The following is a 13,680-nucleotide window of genomic DNA, read 5'->3' as shown; positions in this document are numbered from 1 at the left end:
CTGTCAGGTTCACTAGCCCAATAAATAAACAAATCCTCTCATTCTTTTCACTTAGGAACATAGAAACAGGAGTAGGCCATTTAGCCTCACGTGTCTGAATCACCATTCTTATATTCTTATTCAATGAGACCATGGCTGATCTGCAACTTAACTCCATAAACCTGCTTTTGCCCCATTACTCCTTACTACCTTTGGTTAACAAAATTCATCAATTTCTGTTTTAAAATGAACACTGGATCTTGCATCATTTGTGAAATAGAGTTCCAAACTTTCCTACCCTTTGTGTATATGTGTATAGAAATGGTTCTTAATTTCACTCCTGAAAGGGCTGATTAAAAGTTTATACCAAGTCCTAGACTCCCCACCCAGAGGAAATAGTTTCTCTCTATCTATCCTATCTGTTCCACTTAATGTTCTGAAAATATTAATCAAGACACCCCTTAACCGTCTAAATTTCAGAGAATACAACCCTAGTTCGTTTAATCTCAGCATGTAGGTTAACCCTTGCAGTTAAGGTATCATTCTAGTAAATCAACACTACACTTCTCCAAGGCCAATATATCACACCTCAGGTGAAGTGCCCAGAACTGTTCACAGTACTCTAGGTGGTCAGTGATCTAACTGGGCTTGTAAGGTTGAAGCATGAGTTCTACTCCCTTGTATTCTAATCCTCTAGAGATAAAGGCCAGCATTAGGCTTTTTGATTATTTTCTGTACCAGTTCATGACATTTTAATGACTTACGTATATAGGCCCTCAAATTCTCTTTGGACTGCCATTGTCTCTTTCTTTTCACCATTTAGCAGGTATCCTGTTATAATCTTTTTAGGTCCAAACTGGATAATCTCACATTTGCCTGTATTTAATTCCATTTGCTGCAGTTTTGTCCATTCACGTAATCTATGAATATCTCTTTGTAATTTTACACTTCCATCTACATTGATTACAATGCCACCTATTTTTGTGTCATCAGAAAATTTAGATATCTGGCTTTCTATTCCATCATCAAACTCATTAATAAATATGGCTGATTTCTTCTGGCTGCTGTTACGATTGAACAAGTATTTGGCACTTTCTATAATTCTTTCCAGCTGCAAAATTCTACAGGGAGTGGTGTGGGAGGTGCTGAAGCAGGACAAGCTGCTAGAAAAGAAAGTAGGAGGGATAAAGAGGCCAGCATCCATATCCACAAAGGATGCTTAGAGAGTAATCCTTCTCCCCAAACCTCAGCGAGGAACAATATATGCTTCAATAAGGACGTCCTCGCTGAAATCTGCCACCTGCTGCAGCCAAAGGACCACACTGTCAGTAGCTATGCAGGTGACTGCGGTGATAAACATGTACGCAACTGGCTCCTTCCAAGCTGGAACTGGAAATATATGCAATATCTCGCAGATTGGCATGTACTGTCATGTAAGGGAGGCCACTGCAGCTCTCTATTCAAAGAGAAAATTTTATTCTGACTTGCCAGAGACCAGCAGGTGAAGCGAGCACATGGTTTTGCTAGGATTGCAGGCTTCTCCATGGTGCAGGATGCCATTGACTGCATGCACAATGCTTTTTGGGCACTGCATGTCAACTCTGCCATACACTGAAAATGAATGGGGCTCCACTAATTAAATGGCCAACTAACATGCAACCATAGGCAGGAAATCATGCAGGTCAAAGCCTGGTATCCTGGCAGTCATGATGCCTTTATTCTGTGGCACTTCATTGTGCCAGCTGCATTTGAACGTCCATAGCAAACCAAGGGTGGCTATTGGGAGACGAGGGCTATCCGCTGATGACACAGCTCATCACTCGGGTGCACAACCCACATGTGCGCCACCTGCACATATGAAAAGCTATGCTGCCACATGAAAGAGAAGATTTTAGCAACCTAAAGCAATGATTTTGTTGCAGAACTATTCTGGAGAAGCCTTACAGCACTCAACTGAGTGGCTCTCAAGGTTAGCTGCTGCATGTTGCATAATCTTACCATCATGAGGGAATGGCCCTTGCGAATGCGTTAAGGGCGAGAAGCAGCAGCTCAAGGAAGAGACAGAGGAGAGGGTGGAAAAGGAGGAGACATATGAGAAGGAAGAGGATGGGAGGCTACAACGTAGACAGTCCCTTTCTGCTCAGCATGAGTAAATAATTACTAAGCATTACCAATAACTTCAATCCAATTCACTAATCACCAAGACTACCTTCCCTCTGTCACTGACCATTACATTGTCCTCTTTGCCAAAATGCAAAAGTAAAAGCCAACAGAAAATGTACATTCCAATATAAAATATATAAATTAAATCATGCCAGTGTGCATACAAAAACAAGGTAATCACCATTACGCATTTCTTTAGTGCCTCTTCTGTGTGTCTTTGCCTGCCCTCATACTCTTATGAGGTGCTTCCCCAGTGTTTACAGCATGGCGGGTAGAAAACTGTTGACCTTTGGTCGAGATGTTTGAAGATGCCCTTGGATTGTGACCTCAAGCAGCTCTGGGCTGAAGAGGCTAAACTGCAAACTGCACCATCTCAGCCTAGGTGACAGCAGTCTAGGTTATTTGGCTGACAGCCATCAACAAGGGGTGGGAGGACAATGGAGCCACGGGGCCACTGCCACCCTTCCAGGCTGGCACCTTAGCAATTCCAGCACTTTGCTGGAGAGCAGATTTTTAGAGTGCTGTGCACCTTGGAAGTCCCTTTGAACATTGGATTTGAGAAGCATAAGGCAGCAGTTTGAGCTTCCACTGCAGCTATTTTTAGATGTTGCTTTTGAATACAGTGGCAACACGAGCGGTGTTTTCCACTAACAGGATGATGCTATCAAGCCAAAAGATGTTCTGCCTACCACACAAATGAGTAAGGTGGTATATGAATTTCATTGCCAGTACGATGCCAGGTATGTAGGCCGTACATCCCAACGACTGGCGGATTGTAACAAACAGCACGTCCCTTTGGCTGCTCGCAATAGGCAGAGTTCTGACGATACTCAACTAACCTGTGCTTGCAAAACTCAGAACATAATGCCTAACATTAGATGTGATTCTGCGACTGCGCAGCACTTGGTGAACAATCCAGAGTGTGCCAGGAATTACACTAACAACCAATTTAAGATTATCAGTCAAGCTTGCAATGCAGATCACTTACACTTGCTAGGAACTACATACATTCATATGCAGGGACCTGACCTCTGCGGGCAAAGGGAATATGTCCAGGCATTGCACCTTTTTTGAATAAACAAAAGCATGTGGGACAATAGCTTCCTGCTGCATTCACCTCTGCAACGTCTCAAACAATCAGAGCTGACTTGTCAACCATTCACACCCCTTTTCTCATGTAGTATAAATTGTTGTTCCCTTTGTATATGTCCAGATGAATGCAAAACAAAAAGCTTCGACAGTATGTCTCTTTTTTTATGAAATACCAGTACTACCAAGTGACTATTTGGATACCCTCATCTTCATGGCTTCAGGACTGCAGTGGTCACAGCCTCAGCAATCCATGTTCCTGGACTTATACTCCTGCCATTAGCCTACTCTGCTATCCCTTGCCATTGGTTTCTGAGCATGTGTCTGGAGGGTCTCTGGGCCCCTTGAGGGTACAGGGCACCTTTTTTCCACCTCTTCCGGCAAGACCTCCAGTGCAGCATCCAAAAACCCTGATGCTCACGCATTTCCATGGTCAGCCATACTTCACTCTTTTCCAGGCCAGACTCACTTGTAGAACAACTTGCAGCACCAATTGCAGCTACAATGCCCTTACAGAATGCCTTAAAGAGGTGCAGGTTAGCTAAGTACTGCAGGCTACCTTTAGCCACTCACAATATTGGGTCCCCTGCTGATACATGCAACCAATAAACAGTGTGGGGAGTAATGGCTGCATGCAGAAATCATTATAATGAGCAAACAGCATGAAGCTGGAGTGCTGCCCACCTTCTATTCAAAGCGCATTGCTTAATTGTGCACTGTGATCTCCGGGCCTGTTTTCAGTGGCACCTCTATAGGACCACATTATCACTTATTTTACTCCATATCCTGGCTGTAATTGCGTATGCCCCTGTCGTGTCTTTAAAGGTGAAGATGCCCAATCCATACCACCCACTAAAATACAGTTGGAGATTGTGTCATGTGGAAGTTCAGACTGTGGAATGTGTGCTTCCAGTGTGTACCAGCCCATCTTGACTTGTGTCAAGAGCAATAGAGTTAACAGAGACTCAGGAATGAGTATCTGGGATAGAGTAAATGACAATTAGCAGACCAGGTTAGAGAACCATAAGACGACGAGGTGCAGGGAGCCAGGCTGAAACAGGTTACAATGGCTTCCAGAAGTTCAACAAGCTACAGAAAGAGTGGATATACCGGCTATGAAGCAGTTAGGATGTAACTACACACTTTCCTATGTTTGCTAGTTACAGAGTAGAGGAAGCTGTAACGATGGTTGAAAAAGAGTTGAATGTGATTCTGATTGATTTCTTCCACTGTAAAAACTTGAAACTGTTGCAGACACTAATTTAAAATAAAACTTCCCTTTCTGATTAGTTTAGTGTTTTATAGAGGAAAAGAACTACAAAATCAGAAAAGGGAACAGATTTTTTTCGCCAAGTATGCTTATTTCTTTTCCACAATAAGAAACACATTAAGTTCATACATCAGCCAAGAGTCAACCACTAGAGATACAAACATGTTATTAGACACAGTTTGTAATGCATAATGTATTCCTTTTAAAAAGAACTTTGATACATCAGTAAACATTTCCTTACCAGTTTTTACAACGGATATAAACAGACGCTGCTTTGTCATAGTACTGTCCTTTCTCATATAACTGAGCAGCCTCAGAGAATTGCTATGAATAAAACATAAACATTAACAAGATTACAGTTCAGAAAACCAATTTATAACATAGACTTCAATGATTCTGGATTTAACTTGTGTCTCTATTTAACTTTGTTCCATAATATTGAGAGAGAATTATAGTGTGGAAGTACTGGAAGTTGCAATTACATACTACAAAAATGGCAGCTTCTTAAAACAAAATTCTATTTTTTATTGAAATAATGCTATTCTATAGGATTCCTTGGTGGTGTTCTGTATTACAACATTTCACAGGGGAAAATGTAGGGATGTGATACAGAACAAGAACATCAACAACTTTGATGTCATGGACTGGGCTGTTAAGAAACTGCTTACAGGATATGCACTCCATAACTCGAACTCTTCAATAACTATTTGCTAAAACACAGAGATCAAAGGGAAAAAGGCCATCAATAAGTCTCTGAAAAGATCAATCCCAATGGTGTGACAAACTACTTTTGACTGATGTCCCTTCACAATATTTGTACCTTTCAAAGAATTCCTTAATGGGATTCACATAGGAATTTCATATCAAGGGTTATTTCAGCAGAAGATTTTAAATAAAATGCTAATATATGTACTACCTTATACAATAACATGTATTGAAACCACAAAGGGCAAGACATTATAAATTAGCGCTCTGATTGCACGGTTTGTGACCAGAATGCATATTGGGCATTGATTAATGCCTAAATTCCTGATATGTACTCCTACTACTTGTAACTCTGCATTGGGAGTACTTACTTATAAAATATAGCCCAAAATTACTTTGCAGTTAGCAACATAATGTGTTAAGAGTATCTTAAATAGCAATTATCTTTCTCTTCTGTTAAAATGACTCTAAAATATGTGGATCTTATGATTTGTAGCAGGTAATAACTAAACCTCTATGTAACAAAGCAGGTATATTACTTGAGAAAATTAGGGATTAGTAACAACTTGCATACATTAGGGGCAGGTTTTGCCAGTCGGCGAGCGGGGGCGGGGCCCGCTCGCCGACGCATAAAATGACGAGGGGATATGTTGGGCATGCGTCCTGACGTCACCCCGTGTCATTTAGATTTTCAGTTTGGTGGGCACGCAGCTGAATCGGCTGCGCGCCCGCCGAACTGTCAACAGCCTGTTAAGGCCATTAAAAAACTAATTAACTTAATTGATGGACCTGTCCCGTTCAACCTTAAGGTTGGCGGGCAGGCCAGGAGCCCAGGCGGACCTCAGAAAAAGCATGAAACCTCATTCATGGGCGGGATTACGTTTCGTGAGGGTATTTAAATTTTTAAGAAAGGTTTCAATAGAACTCATGGACATGTCCCAAATCATGTGAAAGTGTCACATGAGGGGACATGGCCGGGAAAATTTTTAAAAAGGTTAATCAAAGTTTTAAATCGGAGCCGATCTCTGAGGTAGCACTTTGCCTCAGGGAGATCTGTGCGCTCTTTCACGCACATGCGCGAAAGAGCGCACTCCCAGCTGAGGGAATCCCCCCACCCCACCCAATCCGCACAGGGAGCACATAGCGCTTCCTGGTGGACGTCATGCTGGACAGGCCTTAATTGGCCCGCCCACGTAAAATGACTGTGCTTCCCCGAGCCAGGGGTGCCGATCAGAAGGCCACCCGTCAGTGCCCGCTCCCGCGCTTCCCCCCCAACAGGGGGAAAATGTTGCCCCAGGACTTTGTTGTGTATTTGTGCATATATAGACTTGATTACTAACAAAGAGCAGTATGGATGAGACACACTATGTGCTTAATAAATGTGTGATCTCCCTGAAAGCACCGATATCAGGAAGGCAGGAATTGTTATTGCCCAATATATATTTTCTAATTTAAGATTTGATCTTGAAAATGTTAGGTCAAGAAAATAACTTATTTAAAAGCACACATGACATTCTGCATATACTTTTATATATATTTTTTCTTGGTTTCATGGGAAGCCTTTGTGATACACTCCAGCACTCCAGTCTCCAACAAGTTTCTCTAAAGAATAGGCTTGTGACCCATTGTTAATGCCTCTTCCAAATGCCTATTTATTAAACAGAAGTATATTTTCTAGATTTATTTTAAATCGACAATCCTATGGCTGAGAGGCATCATCGCTACCACTAAACTAACCAACTTTATAAAGCATGGCAGAGAGTCCCAAAATTCTTGTCACTTACTATCCTGAATCTCCACCTACGTAAACACACAGAGGTAGAAATTCAGCTTGGCAGTGGCGTAAAACAGGCAATATTGGATAGGTCACCCATTATACACAACATATGATATTCAGTTCTATTGCAGTCAAAGGAACTGAATATCAGGTGTTACATATAACAGGCCAATTTTGTGCCACTACCCAAGTTGCATTTCTACCCCACTCTCCTTAAATAAGTTCTTGTGAGAAGCAGTGCGGGTTCCCATATTGATACTTTTTCTATAGTTGTCTTGATATATCTACTATCGTTCCTGCTACTTGAGTCTGCTGGGACTTCTATGCTCTGTAGTTCCACTTATCCACTGACTAATCCAGGGATCATCTTATACCTTCATACTCTCTAGAATAACACCACAGTCTTTCTTCAGAACTCTGTTGGTGTGTCTGATAGCCTGGTTGACTCCACGCCGAATATCCCCCATCCGTATTGACATCCTTGCAATTCCAGCTAAACAAGCATCATCATGGTCAACGTACTATGCAGAAAAGAACATGGTAGAGAAAAAAAACAATCAGCGCATGTAAATTAATTAGGCAGGCACAAATATGGTCAAGAAATGTACTGTTGTGCAGAAGAGCAATGATCCTTTGAGTGTGGGAGACTGGCACAAAGAAATTGAGCCAAGAAATAGCAATGAAGCATAAGTAATCCCAATAGGGGGTCAGATAGGGAGAAGACAGGTAACACTACAGAGGTGCAAGTGAGTGATCCAAGTGGCAACAATTTATAATCCTATCTACTGCAATTGTTGGGACTGTGAGATGCTGAAGTCACACCAGTGCAACCTTACTGAGGGGGCTAAGCGATGAGGAGGTGGAGTTGCGCCTTCTCAGTCCTTGGAATGAGGAAATTTGGTGCATAAGGCTAACCTCAGAGGCTCTCTGAGGGAGGAAGAAGGAGAAGTAATGAGAGAGAAATGAGACAGAAAAAGGGAGAAAAGGACAGATGAGTCAAATGGTGGAGTTGATCACCAGCATCAGTGTTAGTTATTAAATAAACTATGTTCTATAACTGTGCTCAAACTTCTGTCTGGAAGAAGCTCTCCAAAAATGTGAAAAATAATCTGAGTAGGCAGATGAGGCCTTTGTTTAACATCTTATCTGAAAGGCAATACCTCCAACAGTGCAACACAATGCTGCACTGAAGTGTCAACCTGGATTTTTGTGCTTAAGCCTCTGGAGTGGGACTTAAAGCTATTTAGGCTTAGAGGCAATTGTGCTATCCAGTGAGCCACACCTGACACACACAACTGAACAGCAAAACCAATTGTCCTGGACCATTATACATCGATTACAAAATCTGGTTTAATGTCGAACATTTTGAGCATTCAGTGAGATCCTAGGTTTAAAATTGTCTGAGATTATTTCTGAAACAAGATAATGTTAGCTGCGTAAAGTTCATTATTGCAATCAGACAATGCTTCGTTACGATCCATTAAAAGGGACAACTTAATCTACAATATTACCTTACCTTATTGTCTCCGGTCATGCCTTTTTCATAATGTGCCAATGCATTCACATAGTCTCCCCTGAAAAACACATTGGTTGATGTGACAGACATAAAAATGGTTTCATTAATCCAAAAAAGGGGAAGACTATTTCGCAGTGTTTTGTAACTTTATTTCTACATAATGTAACTCATGGAAACGCGGGTGAGATCACATACTTAATAAGTGATTTTTTAAAACAAAGATAAACAATGATTTTTATATTTAATGAGCACTGTTATATTAAAGAACTAACACAAAACCTAGGTGCACTTACATGCAAAAAGGTTTCAGTGGTAGAAAAGAGGGCATTGTAATAGAGTAAACATTATTTATGAAATATTAGTACTTCTATTGGAAACTATCAAAGACAATAAAACAATTTGGTAAATTCTAGGACAAGAATAGAAGAAAGGCGAACATGTATCTCAACAAGAAAGGACAGAGAAATAAATAGTTAGCCTAATTATTGCAAACTAAGAGAATGATAAAAAAAACTCCATTCCTTTTGAAGTCCCAAATTCTGTACCAATAAATCTCATGCATTGCATACTCGGATGAAAATTCAAAGTAACTTGTTACTCAAAGAAATTCAAATGATCCAGTAATTCAAATTAAACAACATAAATAGACAGAAAAAAGCAAGTAATTTTCACTAAGTGACTGAATAAGAGTAGACTGTATAGTAACTTGGCATTACATGGGACGATTATTGATGGGACGATTATTGATTATATTTCCAACATAAAAGAGCCCCCTTTTTATACATACGTAAATTCTAGTTGAATTGCATATTCTTTGGAGATAAACGAGATCTGGTCTGGAGCCAACCGTTTAGCTAATTGCAGAGCACTATCCCAATGCTGTAGATCCCTCCGCATCTGCATGATAAAAGTAAAACATCATTCAAGAAATAAAACTCATGCATCAGAAAGAGCAATAAATATTTTACAATGAGCTAAAACAGGGCTTCCCAAATTGTAGTTGCAACCCCCAATGGGGTTGTGAGACGAGATTTTGGGGTTGTGAGCTCCAAGGCAGCATTGGCAGGTGTAGAGCTTGCACTGAGTTGCAATGCCCTTATAAATCCTAGTGATTCTTTTCCAATGGTGGGGGTGGCCTAACTGACCTAGTTTTGAGGTCCGATTCCAGGTCTAAAAGAGCCAGTGAAAAGGTAGGTGATTTTGTTTTAAAAACCCAGCAGTGTAAACACTCCCCCTGCTCTCATAGCTCTCCACCTTCTCCGTTCTCATAGCCCACCCCCACTCTTGCAGTTTTTCATCCTCTGAACACGCCCCCCACCTGGCTCACACTCTGGGGTCACGGCAATGTTCAAGCCTCAAAATGGGGTCACTGTAGGAATAAGTTTGGGAACCACTGAGCTAATACACGATCAGATATCTTCCAAGAACACAAGAAACAGGAGCAGGAGTACTCTATATGGCCTGTCACGTCTGCTCTGCCATTCAATACAATCATGGCTGATCTTGGGCTTCAACTCCACTTTCCTCCCCCCATCCCCATATCCCTTGATTCTCTGAGAGAGCAAAAATCTGTATTTCACAGTCTTACCATGAAACAATAAATTTTTAAAACGTATGTGAGCATCACTGGCAAGGCCAGCATTTGTTGCCCATCCCTAATTGCCTTTGAACTGAATGGCATGCTGACTATTAAGGGTCAACCATATTAACCACATGTAGGCCAGGCCAGATAAGGATGGCAGGTTTCCATCCCTAAAGAACATGAGTGAATCAGTCCGGTTTTTACGATAATCAATGTTAGTTTCATGGTCACCATTACTGAAGCTAGCTTTCAATTCCAGATTTTATTAATTGAATTAATTAAATTGAATATTAATTAAATTCAACCAGCTGCCATGATGGAACTTGTGTTTTTTTTCATTCGTTCATGGGATGTGGGCTTCGCTGGCTGGGCCAGCATTTATTGCCCATCCCTAATTGCCCTTGAGCAGGTGGTGGTGAGCTGCCTCCATGAACCGCTGCAGTTCATGTGGTGTAGGTACATCCACAGTGCTGTTAGGAAGGGAGTTCCAGGATTTTGACCCAGCGACAGTGAAGGTACGGTGATATATTTCCAAATCAGGATGGTGAGTGACTTGGAGGGAAGCTTCCAGGTGGTGGTGTTCCCATCTATCTGTTGCCCTTGTCCTTATAGATGGTAGTTGCCATGGGTTTGGAAGGTGCTGTCAAAGGAGCCTTGGTGAATGCCTGCAGTGCTTCTTGCATATGGTACACACTGCTGCTACTGTGCGTCAGTGGTGGAGGGAGTGAATGTTTGTGGAAGGGCTGCCAATCAAGTGGGCTGCTTTGTCCTGGACGGTGTCAAGCTTTCTGAGTGTTGTTGGAGCTGCACTCATCCAGGCAAGTGGGGAGTATTCCAGCAGACTCCTGACGTGCCTTGTAGATGGTGGGCAGGATTTGGGGAGACAGAAGGTGGGTTACTCGTTGCACGATTCCTAGCTTCTGACCTGCTCTTGTAAGCACAGTATTTATATGGCTAGTCCAGTTCAGTTTCTGGTCAATGGTAACCCCCAGGATGTTGATAGTTGGGGATTCAGTGATGGTAATGCTACTGAGCATCAAGGGGTGATGGTTGGATTCTCTCTTGTTGGAGATGGTCATTGCCTGGCACTTGTGTGACGCGAATGTTACTTGCCACTCGTCAGCCCAAGCCTAGATATTGTCCAGGTCTTGCTGCATTTGGACATGGACTGCTTCAGAATCTGAGGAGCCAAGAATGGTGCTGAACATTGTGCAATCATCAGCGAACATCCCCACTCTGACCTCATGATGGAAGGAAGGTCACTGATGAAGCAACTGAAGATGGTTGGGCTGAGGACACTACTCTGAGGAACTCTTGCAATGATGTCCTGCAGCTGAGATGACTGACCTCCAACAACCACAACCATCTTCCTTCGTGCTAGGTATGACACCAATCAGGGAAGAGTTTTCCACCTGATTCCCATTGACTCCAGTTTTGCTAGGGCTCCTTGATGCCACACTCTGTCAAGGGCAGTCACTCACACCTCACCTCTGGAGTACAGCTCTTTTGTCCATGTTTGAACCAAGGTTGTAATGAGGTCAGGAGCCGAGTGGCCCTGGTGGAACCCAAACTAGGCATCAGTGAGCAGGTTATTGCTAAGCAAGTGCTGCTTGATAGCACTGTTGATGACCCCTTCCATTACTTTACTGATGATGGAGAGGTAATTGGCTGGGTTGGATTTGTCCTGCTTTTTGCGTACAGGGCATACCTGGGCAATTTTCCACATAGCCGGGTAGATGCCAGTGTTGTAGCTGCACTGGAAAAGTTTAGCTAGAGGTGCGGAAGTTCTGGAGCACAAGTCTTCAGTACTATTGTCGGAATATTGTCAGGGCCCATAGCCTTTGCAGTATCCAGTGCCTTCAGCTGTTTCTTGATATCATGTGGAGTGAATTGAATTGGCTGGAGACTGGCATCTGTGACGCTGGGGACCTCTGGAGGAGGCCAAGATGGATCATCCACTCAGCACTTCTGGCTGGTGATTGTAGCAAATGCTTCAGACTTATCTTTTGCACTGATGTGCTGGGCTCCTCATCATTGAGGATGGGAATATTTGTGGATCCTCCTCTTCCAGCGAATTGTTAATTGTCCACCACCATTCATGACTGGATGTGGCTGGACTGCAGAGTTTAGATCTAATCCGTTGGTTGTGCTTAGCTTAGCTCTATCTATCACTTGCTGCTTATGCTGTTTGGCACGCAAGTAGTCCTGTGTATTGGCTTCACCAGGTTGACACCTTATTTTTAGGAATGCCTGGTGGTGCTCCTGGCATGCCCTCCTGCACTCTTCATTGAACCAGGGTCGATCCCCTGGCTTGGTAGTTAAGGTAGAGTGGGTGATATGCCGGGCTGCTGCTGCTGATGGCCCACAGCAACTCATGGATACCCAGACTGGAGTTACTAGATCTGTTCAAAATCTATCCCAATTTAGCATGGTGGTAGTGCCACACAACACGATGGAGGGTATCCTCAATGTGAAGGCGGGGCTTGGTCTCCACAGTGACTGTGTGGTGGTCACTCCTACCGATACTGTCATGGACAGATGCATCTGTGGCAGGCAGGTTGGTGAGGATGAGGTCAAGTATATTTTTCCTTCTTGTTGGTTCCCTCACCACCTGCCGCAGACCCGGTCTAGCAGCTATGTCATTTAGGACTCGGCCAGCTTGGTCAGTAGCGGTGCTACCGAGCCATTCTTGGTGATGGACATTGAAGTCCCCCACCCAGAGTACATTCTGCGCCCCTGTCTCCCTCAGTGCTTCCTCCAAGTCATGTTCAACATGGAGGAGCACTGATTCATCAGCTGAGGGAGGGCGGTATGTGGTAATCAGCAGGAGGTTTCCTTGCCCATGAAATTTCATGAGGTCCAGAGTCGATGTTGAGGACTCCCAGGGTAACTCCCTCCTGGCTGTATGCCACTGTGCCGCCACCTCTGCTGGGTCTGTCCTGCCGGTGGGACAGGACATACCCAGGCTATTGCTTGACCAGTAAGGAGGACTTTGCAGTGTCGACAGGGCTGAGATTGCCATTGTTGTTTCCGGTGCCGAGGTCGATGCCAGATGGTCCGTCTGGTTTCATTCCTTTTTTATGACTTTGTAGCAGTTTGTTACAACTGAGTGGCTTGCTAGGCCATTTCAGAGAGCATTTAAAGAGTTAACCACATTGCTGTGGGTCTGGAGTCACATGTAGGTCAGAGCAGGTAAAGACGACAGATTTCCTTCCCTAAAGGACATTAGAGAACCAGGTGGGTTTTTACAACAATTGACAATGGTTTCATGGTCATCATCAGATTCCAGATTTTTATTGTATTCAAATTCCACCATCTGCCATGGCGGGATTCGAACCAGTGTCCCAGAGCATTACCCTGGGCCTCTGGATTACTGGTCCAGTGACATTACCACTAGGCCACTGAATTCAGCGATGGAGCACCACAATCCTCTGGGGTAGACAATTCCAAAGATTCACAACCCTTTGAGTGAAGTAATTTCGCCACATCTCAGTCCTAAATGATCAGCCGCTTTATTCTGAGACTGTGCCCCCATATTTCAGATTCTCCAACCAGCGGAAACAATCAATCAGCATCTACACTATCAAGCTCCTTCAGGA

At 43.1% G+C, this 13,680-nt stretch overlaps 1 protein-coding gene across 5 annotated transcripts in view; it reads right to left on the bottom strand.

Annotated features, from left to right (window-relative positions):
- The window catches only part of wdr19 (WD repeat domain 19), a 154,906-nt gene that overhangs the window by 35,735 nt on the left and 105,491 nt on the right, over positions 1-13,680 (bottom strand). For all 5 annotated transcript variants that reach the window (XR_013577234.1, XM_078546254.1, XM_078546268.1 and 2 more), the window contains 4 exons: positions 9,287-9,396; positions 8,500-8,557; positions 7,358-7,504; positions 4,743-4,825 (listed from right to left, as the gene is read on the bottom strand). Coding sequence is in view for 4 of the 5 variants with exons in the window: in XM_078546254.1 (XP_078402380.1) it covers positions 4,743-4,825; positions 7,358-7,504; positions 8,500-8,557; positions 9,287-9,396 (398 nt within the window). In the remaining variant the exon portion in view is untranslated. The remainder of the gene's footprint in view (positions 1-4,742; positions 4,826-7,357; positions 7,505-8,499; positions 8,558-9,286; positions 9,397-13,680) is intronic.

Source organism: Cetorhinus maximus, chromosome 1 (genome assembly GCF_964194155.1).
Source record: "Cetorhinus maximus chromosome 1, sCetMax3.hap1.1, whole genome shotgun sequence".
NCBI classification, from domain to species: domain Eukaryota; kingdom Metazoa; phylum Chordata; class Chondrichthyes; order Lamniformes; family Cetorhinidae; genus Cetorhinus; species Cetorhinus maximus.
This window is presented reverse-complemented; position numbering and strand designations above follow the sequence as displayed.